Source organism: Cnephaeus nilssonii (genome assembly GCF_951640355.1).
Source record: "Cnephaeus nilssonii genome assembly, chromosome: 10".
Classification (NCBI taxonomy): domain Eukaryota; kingdom Metazoa; phylum Chordata; class Mammalia; order Chiroptera; family Vespertilionidae; genus Cnephaeus; species Cnephaeus nilssonii.
In genome coordinates this window covers 15,318,589-15,336,876 of record NC_137081.1, presented here as the reverse complement: position 1 = coordinate 15,336,876, position 18,288 = coordinate 15,318,589, and the positions used below count along the sequence as shown (strand labels likewise).

Genomic DNA, 18,288 nt, shown 5'->3' with positions numbered 1-18,288 from the left:
TAATGGGTTGGTTTTATTTGGGGGAAGTAAAATACATGTTTTCTATGAGATTCAGCCTAACTTAATGGTAAGAGTCAAACTACAGCCAGGGATAGAATGTACCTGCACTGGGAAACCTCTGTCTTACATCTCCTTGGAAACTCTAAGCATTATGGCAATTGGAAATAACAGATACAAGACCATTTGATAGAGGGAATGAAATCTCAGCATCCAAGAGACTTGTTTATCAAAGTATTCACCAATATTCTTTTAAAAATAGTCTCTGTTCTGAAACTAATAATTGATTCTGTTGGGGTTATCTTTCAAATCCTCAAATGTGTTGCTCTCTTTGTGACAAGCCTCACATTTCTCCCACGCCAACATTTCATACATAAATCCTAAAGCTTTCCACAGAGGAAGCAATTATCTCTTCAGTTTCTTTATCATCAATAAATGTTAATAAAATCATCCCAATTACTTGACTAAAGAGTCTCATTTTGCCAGTGATAGTGCATTAATTAAGACTGAGTTCTTTACATTTTGGGCTACAAGAATAGCTTTGAGGGGGAGTCCAGGAACCTTCTGATATTATATGCTAAATTTTATGTATAACTGAACTTCTCTTGGGAGGCTTTCCAAAAAAATCTACGTCCCCAAAAATGTTTAAAATTACTGCTTTAGAGGGTGAATATGTGGTGTGAATTTTTAAAGTTGAAAACCTACCTTTTCCTATCATGAATTCTTCATTTGTAGCTATGTAATAAGAAAACTCCTTTGGAGATTCAAATGCTTTTGGATCATTAAAGACCATTCACAACTTTTTTTTTATTATTGAGATCATATACATGTAAGTATATTTTTTAATGAATCAAGAGAGACTCATTCTGATTCATTTAAATAAATTTTTAACAGAGGAAGCATATGATATTGCTGGAAGAGCCCTGAGGAGAATCAGAAAACTGGCTGATAGTTTTAGCACTGGCTGGCATATGTGACCTTGAGCAAAGTCGTCTCAGCTCTTGGGGTTTTTGTTCTCTCATGTGAAAAATGTGTGAATAAAAAGAGCTGTTCGATAAAGTTCATTGAATGATATATATCGATGTGGAGATTTTAGCTCAGGGCCTCTGAAAGTGTGGGGTCTAGACCTTTCCAATGAGTGAAGGACAATCTGTTATCTCTGTCATCAGTTACTTATTGCACTGATAGTTGTCCAAATGCTATTGATCACCCCATCGTTTTCCAATTCGTATGGCCAGCTATGCCTATATAGTTCTCTCAACTTTTCCACAGTATGTTGAAATGATATGATTTATTATTATTTTCCTTAATCCTAATGGGCAGTTGCTTAAGAAATTTGATGGCTTACTCCTCTAAAAACTTCCAAAGTAGTTGTGACTTTAGGATTGAGACAAACAGAGACACAACACTACTTTTGGAACACCTCAAGCTCAAACCATCTATGAAGTGCTAATGCACAATTGTTATTGCTGTTGTGTATTTAACAGCTGTTCAGCTAGCTCCGATCATTTTACTTTCTTAATCACTTTTAAACTAGCAGGCAAAAAAGATAAAGAATTTATTATTTTGCATGTTTAAAACTAAGTTCCTATAGTGATCTCATATAATATTTAAATGAGAGAGTGAACATGGTGAAATAGAAAATATAGGGTCTCTGAAGACAGACCCAGGTTCCAAATCTGCCGCTATCCCTTGCTGGCTTTGTAGCCATGGCCTGTTAGTTAGTCTTTCTGAGCTTCGATTTTTTTCTCTTTGGAAACAGTGTAGGCACACAATAAAGGTTAATCATTTGTTTATCAACTTTAGAATACTGACCATTAGGATGTCTGGGAAATAGATCACTAAACAAATATAATCTTCATAAGGAAAGGTGGAAAGCAAGTGAAGCTCTCCTTTGAATTTTGTTCTGTTATCATTAACAGCTACCACCAGATCTGGCAACACATAGGAAGCTCTCAATAGACATTGGTTGAGTTAATCAATTATTATACGGTGAGTATCCTATAAGCCACACTGACTCCAGACTTTTTCATTCCACTACCCAAGTCATTTGATATAATGGGTATGTTAAGACCTGCCCCTCCTTTGTGACTACTTTCTGTCCAAAATTACTCCACTATTGATGGAGGGGCCAACGAGTGTTCCACTCACTGTTATTGCTCTGTCACTCTCACCTGTTATTCCAAGACTTCCTTCTGTTCCAAATCAAATCCTGCTGCTTCCCCTGCTACCAACTCCATGTAGTGGTGTCTGGTATTTTATGTCAACACTTTCTAATCATTGCAGCTCAGAGAGTTGCAAAATAGGAATTTATGGACATTGTAATGAGCCTTTCTTAACTCTAAGTAAGATGGGGCATACCTTACTAGCTATTAGTTTTTCTGCTGAACTGGCTGTTCATGTACTCCCCTATTTTTTAAACGTTCAATTGTTTATCTGTTTCTTACTAATTTGTTACATTTATTTATTTAAATCTGTTCCTTGTGGAATAGATCCAGATGTGATTAAGAAGAACTATGCATGAGTCAAATGAGTGACGGACTAGTTACCACTCTCCCACTTACAAAACAAGGGATTGGCTTCTTGCCGTGTCAAGCTTTAGGCAGGCATCTTGGTTGTTTAACTGCCACCAGGCTCAGCTCGCCTGGACACTGTGACTCTACATTTTAGTCACCACAGCATACATCATTATGTACTGAACATTTTGGAGTTCACAAATGTATTTGTAAAAGGCCAATACCCAGGAACGGGGAACTGACTGAAAAATCATGTGTAATGATAAGCTATCATTTTTGGTGATGACAATAGTATTTGCATTCCAGGCTTAAGTGAATCCAAATACCTTGCAATCACTAAGAATCTTGGAAACAAAAGTTGCAAATGTCACAGAAAAAAAATATCATGGATTACATGAGGTTGAGATGATTATATAAGTCTTGGATGTTTTCCAGGTACAATATGAGTGGCCAGTGGTCACTTATTCATGTGTGGTAAACCTGGAAAACGGGTCCTTTTTATAGGCAAGCTTAAGGTTGTGTGTGTGTGGTTTTTTTTTTAAATAAAAGTCTACTTTAGTACTTTTTAATTAAAAATAAAATATTTCTTGATGTTTACTTGGTATTTTGTTCTGAGTATTTATGCAGTACTAGTACATGAAGTTTATTAACCTTTTGCACTTGGATGTCGAGTGTGACTCGACACGGTTAGCATTAGAGTAAAGGAATCGAGAAAAAAAGCAAGCGAGTGCAAAGGGTTAAACCAGAAGATAAATAAAGGAAATTGAAAAGCTGAGTTTAAAACCCACATCTGGGCCTAGTTTACCTGACAAAAACACTTTCTAAACAAGATCCACTTTATACTCTTTAATCCCTTACTTGTATATAATACCACACTATGTTCAATACACTTTTGCGCAATTAATTTAAATTGATCCTTCCTTCATATTTTCCCACCAGTTGATAAACCAAGACTCATAGTTTGAAAGACTAATACATGACAGATATAAGACTAAGAATAGTGCAACAATAATAATGGCCCACTTTATTGAGTAGTTACTATAATTCAGAAAAGCCCTTTATTAAGGGCTTTATATCTAATTACTCATTTAATCCCCACAACAACCCTAGGAGGTAGCTATAATATTATTATTACTCTGACTCTATTTTACAGGGATTTAGTCAGTAAACGCCTGAACAATTTTAACCCAGGCAGTCTGATTCCAAAAGCCCTCACATACTTTTAATCATAATGTCATACATTCTATTTCCCAAAACATATTAAGATTTCACCCCTTTCTTTTCTTCTCTCGCTACTACCTTCCTTCCCCCTTTTGCCACTAATGCTGAGGAAACAAACAAAACAAAGCATAAGCTCACAGTTGGGGTCAGGATTAGTGATTCATACTTTCCTCCATTAGCAGAATTCATAGGAATGGGGAACCAGCTGAGCAAATTCTTCCAACAACTTACAAGATCCAGGGCAGCTGCCAGGATGGATGCATCAGGAATGGTCCCCGGCTCACAGCAGTTTAACAGAAATTGAAAGCGCTTCATGCCTTGTCGGATTGCTCCAAGATTCACCACGTTTTTACTTTTTCCACCATCTTGGTTAGAAGACAGATGGTCGTCAAAACTATGGCAACCTGCGGTGGAGGAATGAAGGAGAAAGAGTGTGAAGAATCACAGATTTAAAAAGAGCTTCAAAATGACAATGGATTTTCTGTAGTATTGGCCTGAAAACATTCTCCCTAACTCCGCCTCCCTCCTCTTTATTTTAATGTTTATTTGGACACACCCTGACTTTTGGGAGTCTGGTGGCACATGGCATATGTAAACGTAAATGTGGGGTTTTACATGAGTAAAATTTTAAATACTTTTTGCTACCAGTTCTCCTTTTTAATACTTGTGAGAACACTTGGATGTTTAAAATAATTCTTCCTGTAATCAACAACTCACTTCTATTTTTATGGAAGATTCAATCACTGTGCAATTTCACACGTTACATAAACTGACATCAAGGGCAATATTTTGATATGTTAGTTGCAAAGAACCACTGACTATTACAGTCAGTCGTAAAGGACCTTAGAGGTTGGCAATTTAACTCCAGGATTTCCAAACCCGTCTGAGCATCAGAATTATCTAGGAAGTTCCTGAATCTGATTCAGAGCTTCCAAATCTCTGGAAGCAGAGGGTAAGAATGTGCTTTGTAGAGACACCCAGATGACAACAATACAGCCAGCCTGACCACACACTGGTGAGAGGTTTGGGGACCACTGATCCTGCCCCTCTTAGTTTTCCATAGTTCAGTTGCCTACAAATAAGAATTAGTCTGGAGCTTATTAAAATTCAAAGTATCAGGTTGCATCACTAGAGACTTTGGTTCCATAGGGCTACGTTTATTTTTAACAAACATTCCACTGATTTTGATACAGGAAGTCTAAGGGATCACACATTAAGGAAAAAAATGGTACAAAGTATTGTTTTGCATCATTTTTATCTTCAAATTCTTTTTTAAAAACCTTAATATCTCATAACTCTTCTGCTTCTAGTATGTATATATATACATATATATATTTAAAATTTTTCTTATATAAGATTATTATGTTGAATATAATTTTTAAAATCAGGCGCACGCTCCTCCTCAGGATTCTGAAATGTACTTCCAACACCTAAAACTATACTCCCTCTGATTTAGAGTTTGATTTAATTTATGCTCAGGCCACTCATTTATGATGTTACCAACTCCTCGTCCTCACTGAGACACCACAGATCTGATTTCCAGAAATGGTTTCTCACCTCTTCTGTCAAGAATATCCTGATTCCTCCTACCCGTGGCCCCACTTTCCGTCTGCTGCCTCAGCATAAAGGCAAAAGTAGGGATGGTATCTGAGATTTGTTTAAAAATACATTTAAAAAACAAAAAAGATAAATGAAGCAAATATGGAAAATAATTTTAATTATTATGCAAGTGGGTGATGGATATTTAGGATCTGTTGGACCATTTCATTCTTTATGAGTAGGTTCCCATTTCAGACGCAAATATTCCATATTCAACACCTTCAGTATTTTTTTTTTTCGGTTAGTGTGGTATATTTTTTATCAATTGCAAAAGGAAGTAGCTCAAGAAAAATCCGATAGTGGAAAAAATTCAAAAGATAGAATCTAAAATGGCACAAAGAAGACCTGGCTAAAAGCTACAGAAGAGAAACAAACATTTCTTGAACAGCCTTGTTTCTAGACAACACACATATGAGAAGGAATTAAATAAGAAATCAATGGGTGAAATCATATGGTTCTTAGCTTTTTCTGACTGACTTATTTCACTTAACATGATATTCTCTAGTTCCATCCATGTTGTTGGAAATGGCAGTATATCATCTTTTCTTATGGTTTAGCAATATTCCATTGTATAAATGTACCATATCTTCTTTATCCAATCATCTATCGAAGGACACTTTTGCTGTTTCCATGTCTTCGCCACTGTGAATAATGGTGCAATGAACATAAGGGTACATATACCTTTGCAAATAAATGCTTTCAAATTTTTCAGACAGATACCCAGAAGAGGGGTTGTTGGATCATAAGCCAGTCAGTAAAAGGTAATAACCACATGATTTCACTCATATGTGGACATAAAACTGAAACTCATAGACACAGACAATAGTATGGTGGTTACTAGAGGGATGGGGGGTGGTAATAAAGGGTAAAGGAGGCCAAATATATGGTGACGGAAGAAAATCTGACTTAGGGTGGTAGGCACACAATGCAATATACAGATCATACATCATAGAAATATACACTTGAAACCTATATAATCTTATTAACTAATGTCTCCCCAATAAGTTTAATAAAAATAAATACATCAATGGAAATAGAAAATAAACAAATAAACCATTTTATATCATCAAATTTTTGTTCTGTGTGATGAAAGTTTAATGTACTTATTTATTTATTTTTTATATTTTATTGATTTTATTACAGAGAGGAAGAGAGAGGGATAGAGAGTTAGAAACATCGATGATAGAGAAACATCGATCAGCTGCCTCTTGCACACCCCCTACTGGGGATGTGCCCGCAACCAAGGTACATGCCCTTGACCAGAATCGAACTTGGGACCTTTCAGTCCGCAGGCCGACGCTCTATCCACTGAGCCAAACCGGTTTCGGCATAATGTACTTATTTTTTTTAAATATATTTTTATTGATTTCAGAGGGCGAGGGAAAGAGAGATAGAAATATCAATGATGAGAGGGAATCATTGATTGACTGCCTCCTGCATGCCCCACACCGGGGATTGAGCTGGAAACCCAGGCATATGCCCTGACTGGGAATCTAACCAAGACCTCATGGTTCATAGGTCAATGCTCAACCACTGAACCATGCAGGCTGGGCTGAATATAATTCTTAGGCTGCATAACACTTACCAAGACGCTTGAAAAAATTCTCTTCTTCATCCCTTCCGTTTTCCATTCCACTCCCAGGCCCACCTTCGGAAAGCTTCACTGCACTGGTAAATTTGACCTGAGGAGAAAAGGAAAGTAACCAGATGACTAAGTTCAACTCTTTGTGTTTATACTAACCGTTGTCTTAAAAAATAAGATGCTTAGAATATGAAGGTTACTTCTGATTTCCACATCTAGTTAGTCACACTTTGTAACTATAATTTGAAGGAAGATCCTGGTCATAGATTGAAAGTGAAATAATCAGACACTATGAAAATAACGTAGTAAAAAAAAATGAGGTATTCCTAGTGTTTAATTTTGATTAAGTTCAAACTGAAAACCAGGAACAGAAAGCCATCTGCATCCTTTACAAATAACACCACCACAATTGAGAATCAGACCAAAAAGCAAGTAGAATAGAGATTTCAAATCTCCATAGAAGAACCAGTATAAATTTGTTTATAAAGTACATTGTAATTAAAAAGCAGTAACATGGGTTCTTCTAAGAATTAAGATGCATTCTCAATCTTGCCCTGAAGCCAACAGTAATCAAAATTTCCAACAAAGCAAGGAGGCTATGGGCCTCATAAACTCTCAAATCCTTGACCAATTTGTTAGCATAAAGAATGTGAAACGTGAATTGTAAATATATCTTCTAAATGTCTTATAATGTTGCTATATTCTTTATATAATTTCAAAATATTACTTTTACAAGAGATAGAAGAAAAACGGTTTTAGTCAGATTCAAAGAAGAAAGAATGTAAGCAAATAATTTCTCTATGAAAAATGTAACTTATCATATGCTAAAAATTACAGTGGTCGGGCCATGAATCATTCATAAGAAAAACTCTTTTATAAGAAATGGATTTCCCTGAGAATTATTACCTGTTCCAAATCATGTGCTACTACATTGCATAACAGTCTTATGAAGAAGCACTAAATGGGAAAAGTCATCTGGAGTTTCTTTATCTTTTTCAATAGGGAGAATGGTTCAGCTGATGCAAAAAGCAGTGGAAGAAGAATAAATAGTGTGTGTGTGTGTGTGTGTGTGTGTGTGTGTGTGTGTGTGTGTGTAAGAGGAATCACTATAGAATTACTGTATCCCTGGAAAAGAGCTTGAGATATCAGGAATTTTACATGTGTGTTAAAAGTTAATACAGTTAGGAAGTAACACACACACATACACCTACATCTGCATTATAATTTTATATAAAATTTTTGCCACACTTTTCCTTTTTTCCTTTATAATGTCTACTATTAAGACATCTTAGCCCTAGCCAGTTTGGCTCAGTGGATAGAGTGTCAACCTGTGGACTGAGGAGTCCCAGGTTCGATTCTGGTCAAGGGCACATACCTTGGTTGCAGGCTCCTCCCCGGCCCCAGACCCTGATCAGGGCTTGTGTAACCAATTTATGTGTTTCTCTCACATTGATATTTCTCTATGTCTTTCCCTCTATCACTCTCTCTCAAAATCAATGGAAAAAATCCTCAGGTGAGGATTTAAAATATATATGTATATATATTTTAAAGACATCTTAGTTTTCATTGTTCATCTAACTAACTTTCCTAACTTGTTCAACTTAAGAGAGTTTCTTCATTGTTCTTTGTCCCCTCCAGGTGTTTAGCATTTCTCAGCCCTAACAATTTTTCATCAGCGACTCCAACATCCTCCCACAGAAGTAATGTCCTGTTTACCTTGGAACTCTGCCTGATGAAAGACAGGCGGTCCACAGAGCTGATGTCCAGGAGGTCCTCCACGCCATCCGCCAGGCCCGAGAGGGAGGATCGCTTCAGCCAGTTCCCTATTTAATAATTTAAAAAAAAAAACAGACCATTATAGCATTTTCTCCCAAATGGATTAAACAGAAATGCCAGCATGTACCCAACAAGCAATGGAAGTTGAATGGCTTGATAGAAATAGAAGTGAAAGGAAATTTTTTCAGTATACATGCTTTGAATCTAAATGGTCAGTGTTGGACTATAAAATTACATGAATAAGTAAGACCAGGACTAAAAGAACGTAAGCCTCTTAGGTGAATAAAACCATAATATATCCTGTTCTCCTTGACAACTTTCATATCTTCCAGTAAGTCCTGTTGATTTTCCCTTCAAGTACTTCCCAAACCTGACCACTTCTCTCTGTCTACATGGTCACCATCCAGTCCAAGCTACCATCCCTCATACCTGGACCATGCTCTCTCTTATCCACTCAGGCTCCCTCCAATATGTTTTCCATGCTGCAATCTTTTAGAAAAAGTTTACCTGCTCATGTTACTACTCTTCAACATCCCACCTGGGCGATGGAGGGCTTAGGGTAGAGAGTCAAACTGGCCTGCATGCTCTGGCCCCTGTCACTCTACCATAGTCTTGCAGCCCCTCTTCTCCTTGGCTCAGCTCTTCCATTTCTCTTCCTCCTAATATTTTTGTATATTTTATGGCTACCACCCAGAGTGCTCTCCTTCCTCCTTTCCTTAAGATCTTCCTCTAGCTAGTTTGGCTCAGTGGATAGAGCGTTGTTTGGCTCAGTGGATAGAGCGTTGGCTTGCGGACTGAAGGATCCCAGGTTTGATTCTGGTTATTCTGGTTAAGGGCACATGCCCAGGTTGTGGGCTCCATCCTCAGTGGGGGCTGTGCAGGAAACAGCCGAACAATGATTCTCTCTCAACATTGATGTTTCTCTCTCTCTCTCTCTCTCTCTCTCTCTCTCTCTCTCTCTCTCTCTCTCTCTATATATATATATATATATATATATATATATATATATAGTGTGTGTGTGTGTGTGTGTGTATTTTTTTTAAGTAAAAGAAAAAAAACTTCCTCCAAGAAACCTTCTATAATTCCTGTCCCTTCCCCCATTTAGGCCAGGTCTTATTGTTGCATGCATTTGATGCCTGTTTATATTTGCTTTATAAAATCCATAGTTTGCCACTATACTTAGTTGTGTGGTTATCTGTCACCCCTGCTAGATTTTAAGTTCTGCAAAATGGGGCACTGTGTAATTTTGCTCACCATTTAATATCTGATGCCTAACATAATGTTTGCACCCTGTAGAAGCACATAGTTGAAATTTGAGAAATACCTGTTTTTAAAAAAATGAGTAAATGAATAAATGTAGTCAGTTTTGGCCTTTCACTTGAAGGCTTTCCCTTTCTGCATCCTATCATGCATTGCTCTGTTTTGATTATGAGTTTGTTTGAGGGCATGGCAGGGAATAAGAGAATCCATAAATAAATACAGACATACTTTTACCTATGGGGAGTTTCAGCTTCTTCCGAAGGGAAATTCTGCGGGACCGTGAGCGGGCGCGTCGGTCAGAGGTGGTCCCTGAGTGGGCAGTGGTGCATTCCGAGGTGTCCTGCTCAGACTGGCTGCTGGTGTCACTTGCTGCACTCTGGGATTTGAACATCTTGCGCCAGAAATCTTTGCGCCCCAGGTTGCCCCCTTGCATTTGTTCATCGCTGAAAGCAAGCAGAGGCAAGAATTAAATATGTGATACACTGAAAGTCTCTTAAATTTCTTTCAACCCCCTGCTAATGGCACATAGGCAACTCATGCAGGATTTATCTCTGAAGAGCTGGGATTTGGAAAGAGTGGGAGTGGAAGGAGGAAGACCAAGGTTGACTCTGTGAGCTCTTCCTGAAAACAGTCGTGTCTCAGCTGTTAAATTGAAGTGATTTTTTTTTCAGCCTTAATAAAAAGACTAAATTTTATTGCAGGTATTCATCTGCAGGTGTGAGTCATAATAGCAGCAGCACTTAGTGTTAGTAAATATTTACCCACTTTTGGAAATTCCCTGGGGCATGTGCACAACTGTATCTTACTCCCCACCCCCACTCCAGTTTAGTATAATTCTTGACATTAAAAAACTCACAAAAACACTTGAATAAATGAATAAATGAAATGTAATCACCACACCCAAGGGATGATCCTTCAACAATTGTTCACTAAATTATTTTCAGAATGCCAAATTATTTGGCTTACTTTAGTCAAAGAAACTTAAGTAAGGTTTAAAAGTCAAAATATTTGCCCCAGCTGATGTGGCTCAGTGGTTGAGCATCAACCCATGAACCAGGAGGTCATGGTTTGATTCCTGGTCAGGAACCTTCACTGATTATCTCTCATCACTGATGTTTCTATACATCTCTCCTTCTACCTTCCTCTCTCTGAAACCAATTTTTAAAAAAAGTAAAAATATTCGTCCCATACAGTAAGATAAATGGGAACATCTCCAAAGAGATTTTTGACTAGGGCATTTCACAAGAGAAAAAAGACAAGTGGCCAATTTCATGCAGACTTTAATCTCACTAGGAATTTTTTAAAAAGACAGTTGAAATTAGATCCCCATTTTCACTCATCAAGTTGGCAAACATTATGGGGGTAAAAAGGAAAGCAATGGTTACTATCATACTGCCAGCAATGCCTTACAATGATTAAACCTTTCTGGAAGGTAATTGGGTTATCCAAAGCCTACATCTACACCCATGACAGAAGAATTCAACATCCAGGAAGTTATCACAAGGAAATGATGGGACAACATGCTAACATATAAGAAGGTCAAATGCTCACTGAGGTATCATTGATCAACACTGAAAAACTGAAAACAATCTAAATGTTTAACTCTAGGGATACAGTTAAAATAAATTAGGGGACTTCCATATAATGACATGCTCCATAGACATTAAAATCCTATTTTAGAAAACTATTGATATGGATATAGTTGAAATACAGTGCAAAGTTAAAAAAACAATGATCAAATGAATTAGCTAGGATAATACCAGGTTAATAATAATAATAATAAAAGTACACATGTGAGCATATGTCTGAGTATGAGCTTATGTGTATATATGCTAAAAAATGTACCCAACAAAACATACCAAAAGTTTACTATAACTGTCTCCAGTTGATGGCATTCTGGTTTTAAAACTATTTTTCTCTATGCTTTTCTGTGTTTTCCATATTCATCAATTTGAACAACATTTATGACTTCAGTAATTTGGAAAGAGAAGGTTATAGAAAATACCTAGTTAACATGATAAAAATTTGTTCATGGGATTCAAGGCTTACAAGCTTTTGGGTTAAATTTGGAATCTACCCCAAATTTGACAATACTGTGTAAAGCAATGATTTTCTAGAGCTATTTAATGGGGATCCATATTTTGTCACTCAAAATCTCATCAGAGAACTAAATACCTTTTATTCTTATTTTAAACCAGGGAAATCTGTTTATCAAATATGGTATGAATTTAAATCAAAGTTTTTGAATTTGACTTCTCAGTTATTTTTATAAAATGATCACAGTGCATGAAGCATTTCTTACCTTTGGGGAATGTGCGATACATGACTACATGGTCTGGGTGGGAAAACATTCATGGAGGTTGTAATTTATCAGCTTTCTCAATAAATGCAACATCAGCTTTGTCCAATGAGTGTGTATCAATAATTAGTTTCAGAGAAAGAGCATATAAAACTGCTTTTTATATTACTCAGTTAAAGTGACTTATTTAAGGAGGGAGAAGGAAAAGAAAAGGTAAGAAGGGGAGGGGAAGGGAGGAGAGAGAAGGAGAAGGGAGAGGAGGAGCCAGGCTCATCCATCTACCCATCTTTCTCCAATGCTAAACAGAAGACATTTGGCATGCCCGTCTCCTGGGCCCACTCAGTTCAGGGAAAAAGTCTATATCTGACATTCTATGACATCCCTTCAAGTGGAAATTTTTAAGTAGAGGCCTATTAAAACATGTATCTTCATTTGAGGGGAAAGAAGAGATAGGTGCTAAATGCTGAGAAATCATTTGGGGTTTACAGAATACGGAAGAAAGAGAATATTGTGCAGTCTACAAAAATAAATTACCTAGGAAGATAAATGGTTTCATTTTTTAATCTGATTTACTATTAGATCATTCTTATCAGATTTGCTCAATAGTTGCTAGAGTGATTTTGGAAAAAAGTCCTGCTTTTTCGGACAGATTCTGTGTGTAAGGACTTTTAACTAATCTGTGGCTATTCAGCTATAGAACTTAGCTTTTCACATTACTTTTTCTCTTTTCTTAGAGCTTATATTTGGATTTTTACCATTTCCTTGAAGACTACCTTAAAGAATAAACTTAACCTCAATTTTGAAAAAGTTAAAGAAAACAAAGGTTTAATGGTAATCTGTCAAGTTTATCTTTTCATTGATTGTCACTCATTCATTCATTCAAATACATATTAAGTGTCTACTATGTGCCAAACACCATCTAGGCATTGGGACTATCCTGGTAGGCAAAAACTCACACGGTCCCTGGGCCTATAGAGTTGACTTACTTCTTCTCACTTTTCTCCACCCATTTAGGGCAGTCTCTAAGATTTTTCAAGGGCTATCACAACTGTGAGGGCTTTTTATTCTTTAAAGGTTTTGTTTGCTTGCAGTAGATTATTACCAAAGTCCTATTTGATGACTAATATTATTGACTATGGAGAGAGGATAACATAAAAGCTACACTACCTACAGAATTTCTGGAAGGATAATTATTTAATACTAAATCAGGGTTCTGGGAAGTAATATGACATACCTAAAAGGATGTACACATTTTAAATATTGATTATGCCACTTGTGCAAGTAGTCCTCAAAAGAAGAATTAATGTGTCCTGGTCAGTGTCGCTCAGTTGGTGGAAGCACTGTCCCATACAGAAAGGTCATGGGTTCAATTCCAGGTCAGGGCACATGCTTGGGTTGTGGTATTCGATCTCCAGCCCTGCTCAGGGCGCATGGGGGAGGCAGCCAATCTGTTTCTCTCTTACATCAATTCTCTCTCTCTCTCTCTCTCTCTCTCTCTCTCTCTCTCTCTCTCTCTCCTCTCTCTCTCTTTCTCTCCTCTTTTTTCTCCATCTCTCTCTCTCTCACACTCCTTCCCTCCCTTCCCCTCTCTCTAAAAAGCAATGAAACTGTCCTCAGGTGAGGATTAAAAACCCCCAAAAGAATTAATGCAAATGAGCCTAGGCTGTTTATTTAATGTCTACAGTAATCTTCACATTTACTGGGGATACTAATTTCAAGATGCTTTTGATTTTACCATTATGAAAAGTAGAGATAAACTGATATCAGAGGCTTCCTATAGGCACGAGGTTGATTATTTATGATTTAAATCTGTAGAGATGAATGGCTTTGGGAATGAAAAGTAAAGGACAGAAGCAATGCAAAGTTAAAATAAACAACAACATCAACAAACAGCAGTTTGGAAAATAAAATTTCTTCCATTGGGAAGTGCTCAGCCCACTACATTGGACACAAAACCAATGCTACTTACTGCTCTGGAGTCTGTGAGGGTCGACCAGATATGAAGCTGCGACATTCCTCAGGTGCAGAGGACACTTGGCCTTTATCCACAACGCTTCCTGCCTCTGACCTATGCAAATGGTGCATTCCACCAATCACAACAGAGCAGGACACCACTTCTCAGTATTTCGTATTCTTCACAACACTCCACTCTAGACAACTCTATGGTTTGCAAACCCCATGTCAACAGAATCTATGTTGGTTTGGAATTTATATCTTACCATTTGACTCATGACCTAGCTACCTATTGCCTAAGAATTCCACCATTATTGCTAACAGAGTCATTAACTGCAGGCAGGATTTTAAGTTTAGGAGTTTCCTTTACCTTTGTAAGTGGCATTTTTCATAAAATAGGCATACAATAAATTTATGTTTATTAGAAATAAAAACAGCAGAGCTCTGTTTAGCAATTCATCTTTTGATGTATTAAAAATATCGTTTAACTGAAGAAGATGATATGGTAGCAGTAATTGCTTTTCCTTCCTGACCAAAAATTTATATTATCTATCGAAGAAACGAAACACAGATTAAATATATAAGTAAGAGCTATGAAGTGAGTTCAAGTGCATGGAAGTTTGGGATCAACTGAGCTCTGCTTCATACAGAGACAGGACTTATTTGATGGTAAACTCATTCCTTTTCTAAGCTGCAGCTGGACCACCATCAGTGATTCCATTTATGCAAAAGTAACTCTCTGTATTGGAGTTACACACTGTGTCGGGAACCACATGGACATGCAACAGAAGATTATATTCTACAGACACAGGCAAACACTAATATTCGGAGAGCTCAAGCTTCCAACCTTTTACTGCCCACAGGCTTAGATTCTGGTTCATTCTCCTCCACCTTTTTCCCTGGTGCCAACTTCTCCGCACTGTCAAGTAAAGCGCTGAGGGCCACTCTCCTGAAGACGTTCCCATGAGCCTCTTTGATAAATTGGACCAGCTGACGGATGTCACAATACAGCCCCTATTTGGAAGCAAGAAGGAAAGTGTGAGGAAAGGTAGTTGTGTGAGTGTATAGTTTTCATAGGAAGAGGGGGGCATAATTCTTTGGGCTTAGATGAGCATTGGGATCATAAAGGGAAGACAAATTCCTATGATGAAATCAATGGTAAACCTCCTCTCCCTTATTCCTATGGCTACATTACCAGGAACCTTGCATGTCATTCTAGTGTGAAAAAGAATGGTTATCATGCTTTATATTCAGAAAGTTGGCTGTATCATTAGAAAGACATTGATTTATACTTTTAACCACTGGATTCTCAAGCTTTAATTTTGCTCTCTTAATTGTGACGTCTGAAGAGATACCTGCAAAAACAAAATGCAATCAGAATTTTGTTGATACTAGAGATTTCAGTACCTGTTTAGCTTCTCCAAATTTTCTACATCATTGTGATAAAATTGTTAAGTCCTCTACACATTTCTGACAGAGCCTAACATTCGAGGATGATGAATTTTGCTGAACAGATTTAACAAATAACATGTATGTTGCACCTCATTTGAAAGTGAACTTGACTATGAACTTAAGATGATGCAGGGCTATTAACACCAATATATTGGTAATGCAATATTTTAAAATATAGGCAGCATTTTTTGGGGGAGAGATTAAGCTTTGTACTCAGCATTTCCCCCTCTCTTCCTTCTTTAAGAAGACTGTCATTATATTTTTTTTTTTTTGTCTTAGGAAATGTTCCTGGCAAAGCAGAACATAAAAGCCTAAAAAAAACCACTTACCTTGATAGCTTTGAGTTTTAAAACCTAAGACCACTGGGACAATATGCCCATGATCTTTTTTTAAAAAAAGCAGAAGGAATAGCTACTAAGAAAAACATGGAGAGTGTCCTTTCATTGCCGTGGGCACCAAGGCCCTGTGCCCTCACTCTGCTCTTTGGAGCTACTCCATGGAATGGGCAAGGCCCAAGAAGCAAGGGTTCCAATCTCTCCAGAGTGCATGCAGCAAAAGCACTATGTGAAATAGTTGGTGTGAACCAATGACTGAAACCCATGGAGCCTCCCGGGCCCTCGGTCCTACCTAAGACTTGCACTGCTCTGCAAAGTGGAGAAAGCCAAGAATGACTGAGATTCAACTTCCAGCCACTCTAGGGGAAGAATGGTTCAAAGTCAAATTGAAGATAATTGAAAGAAAATTAAGAAATGCAGTACTTCTTCCATACATGATGTCACAATGCATGTTATATAATAAGATGTATAAGAGCTCACATGTAGTATAATCCACTTGTCAAATGACTTCTTTCTTTGACCAAATTGAATGGGTAGGTTGTGTCCGTATTACTCTCAAGCTCCAAGGATCTTGCTGGGGTGGCTTTGACAACCAGGAAAATTAAATCCCCTTTGGTTTGGGGTTTTATTCTGTTTATTTCCAGATAAGTGAGTGGTTTCAATTGTTTAGAATATCTTAAATAAATTCCTCAGATACTGTCCACATATGTAAATGGGCTGATTTCTACATAGAAGTCATAATATATAACAAACTGGCAAAGCAGAGAAACACTCTTTTACTCCCCAGACAGACCTGAACTCATCTCTTCCCTTCACATTTGTTGGCCTGAATGTACATTTCAGTACACAATCTCCTTTGCGGTAATTAAGCATTAACCTTTTATAGCCCGGCTTGCTCTACTTGTGGCTTCAGTGGTTTAATTAACACAGTCATTTATGAAGAGTAGCTAAAAGAATACAGCCCCCCATTAAAAAAAACCAATGAGCTATTTCAGCAGCATATTTCATTAATTTTTAAAGTAAGTATAATTTTAAAAGATGCTTGGTATAACATTTCTTAATATTTCACGAGCTAACGTGCTGCACTCCAGCACCTTCTTTCTGAAGGGCTCAAAGTACTTCGCAATTATTACACCAACCACCACAGCAGCCCCGAGGCAGAGGAGGGAGAGAAATCTGTTTACAGATAGGATGATAGGATGTACTCTTGCTGAGGCTCCACCATGAGTTACTGGTGACATTGGAAAAGCAGGTATTTTAGACTGCAACTTCTCTTTCTCATGATTTCAAGAAATGAAGAAATGCAGTATGTTTTCTATACGTGAGGACTTTTCTCTGATAGAGACAAGGATTTCCTGTGGGAAGGAAAGGTGAGCTTCTCACCAGATTCTCAGAGCTGTGCAGTTCGTGTGTGGTTGAAGCGCAGCGTGTGATGAGGGCCTTAAACATGGCACTGACGATAATGCCTTCCACATTTTGGGCTGTGGATTTGTTGTCCACTGTGGTGAAGTTATTTCCAAAACCAGCCTTGTCTGGAATGCAAAGGAGCCAATTAAAGGCAGTTTCCATCAAGCCACACAGTTCAAAGAAGTACTGGGCACCCAGGAATTAATGAAGGATACACAGAATACCGAAACAGAGGATTAAACATACCCCTGGTTTAGTAACCTTTCCATGGACTTGGAGATAAACAATTCATAGTCTCTGTCAGAGTCTTTATTATGACATATTCCATTGCTTTATGGAGTGCTTTAATTGATAAATCTTAGCAAAGCAAAGAGAATCAACTGTTGATCCTAAGAAAGACTTAGATCTAGAGTAGTTTTTAAATTGGTGATCATTCAAAAAAAATAATCTAAAAAAAAAAAAGAAGATCTACTAAAGGGTCCCTCATTGGAGGAGAAATTGATCAGATCAGTCTTGTAGGTGGTGAAGAAAACTGGCTCTCAGTGGAAATCGCTAGGTTTGTAAGAAGTAGAGTGAGGTGAGGCCAACGAGGTGAGTGGGGCAGGGGGAGGGAAGAGGCCAGGAGGGGTCTGGGGAGGTATTCACACAGGCACACAATAGGAACAAGAAGGGGACTGAGTCCTGCCAAGAGCTGCAAAGAAATTCCAGCAGCTTCTTGCTCCCAGAGACTCTTTGGACAGACAGAGAAGGAAAATCTACAACCTCCCTCACAGGTACCCCTTTCTAATTCATTCAGATGTGAAATGCCAGTGAACTGAGGCCATCACCCTCTGTGGCATTTTATGCCAGTTTTTCATGAATCCATGGACCTTTTGTAGGGTAACATCAGGT

General features: G+C 37.7%; 1 protein-coding gene across 5 annotated transcripts in view; it reads right to left on the bottom strand.

Moving 5' to 3' along the window:
* The window catches only part of UNC80 (unc-80 homolog, NALCN channel complex subunit), a gene marked incomplete at both ends in the record, with an annotated part of 167,667 nt that overhangs the window by 107,223 nt on the left and 42,156 nt on the right, over window positions 1–18,288 (bottom strand). For 3 of the 5 annotated variants that reach the window (XM_079781819.1, XM_079781822.1, XM_079781823.1), the window contains 7 exons: window positions 3,966–4,138; window positions 6,919–7,015; window positions 8,632–8,738; window positions 10,180–10,394; window positions 14,220–14,318; window positions 15,051–15,217; window positions 17,374–17,522. In XM_079781819.1, the coding sequence (XP_079637945.1) occupies window positions 3,966–4,138; window positions 6,919–7,015; window positions 8,632–8,738; window positions 10,180–10,394; window positions 14,220–14,318; window positions 15,051–15,217; window positions 17,374–17,522 (1,007 nt within the window). The remainder of the gene's footprint in view (window positions 1–3,965; window positions 4,139–6,918; window positions 7,016–8,631; window positions 8,739–10,179; window positions 10,395–14,219; window positions 14,319–15,050; window positions 15,218–17,373; window positions 17,523–18,288) is intronic. The other 2 variants (XM_079781820.1, XM_079781821.1) reach the window with 1 other exon arrangement.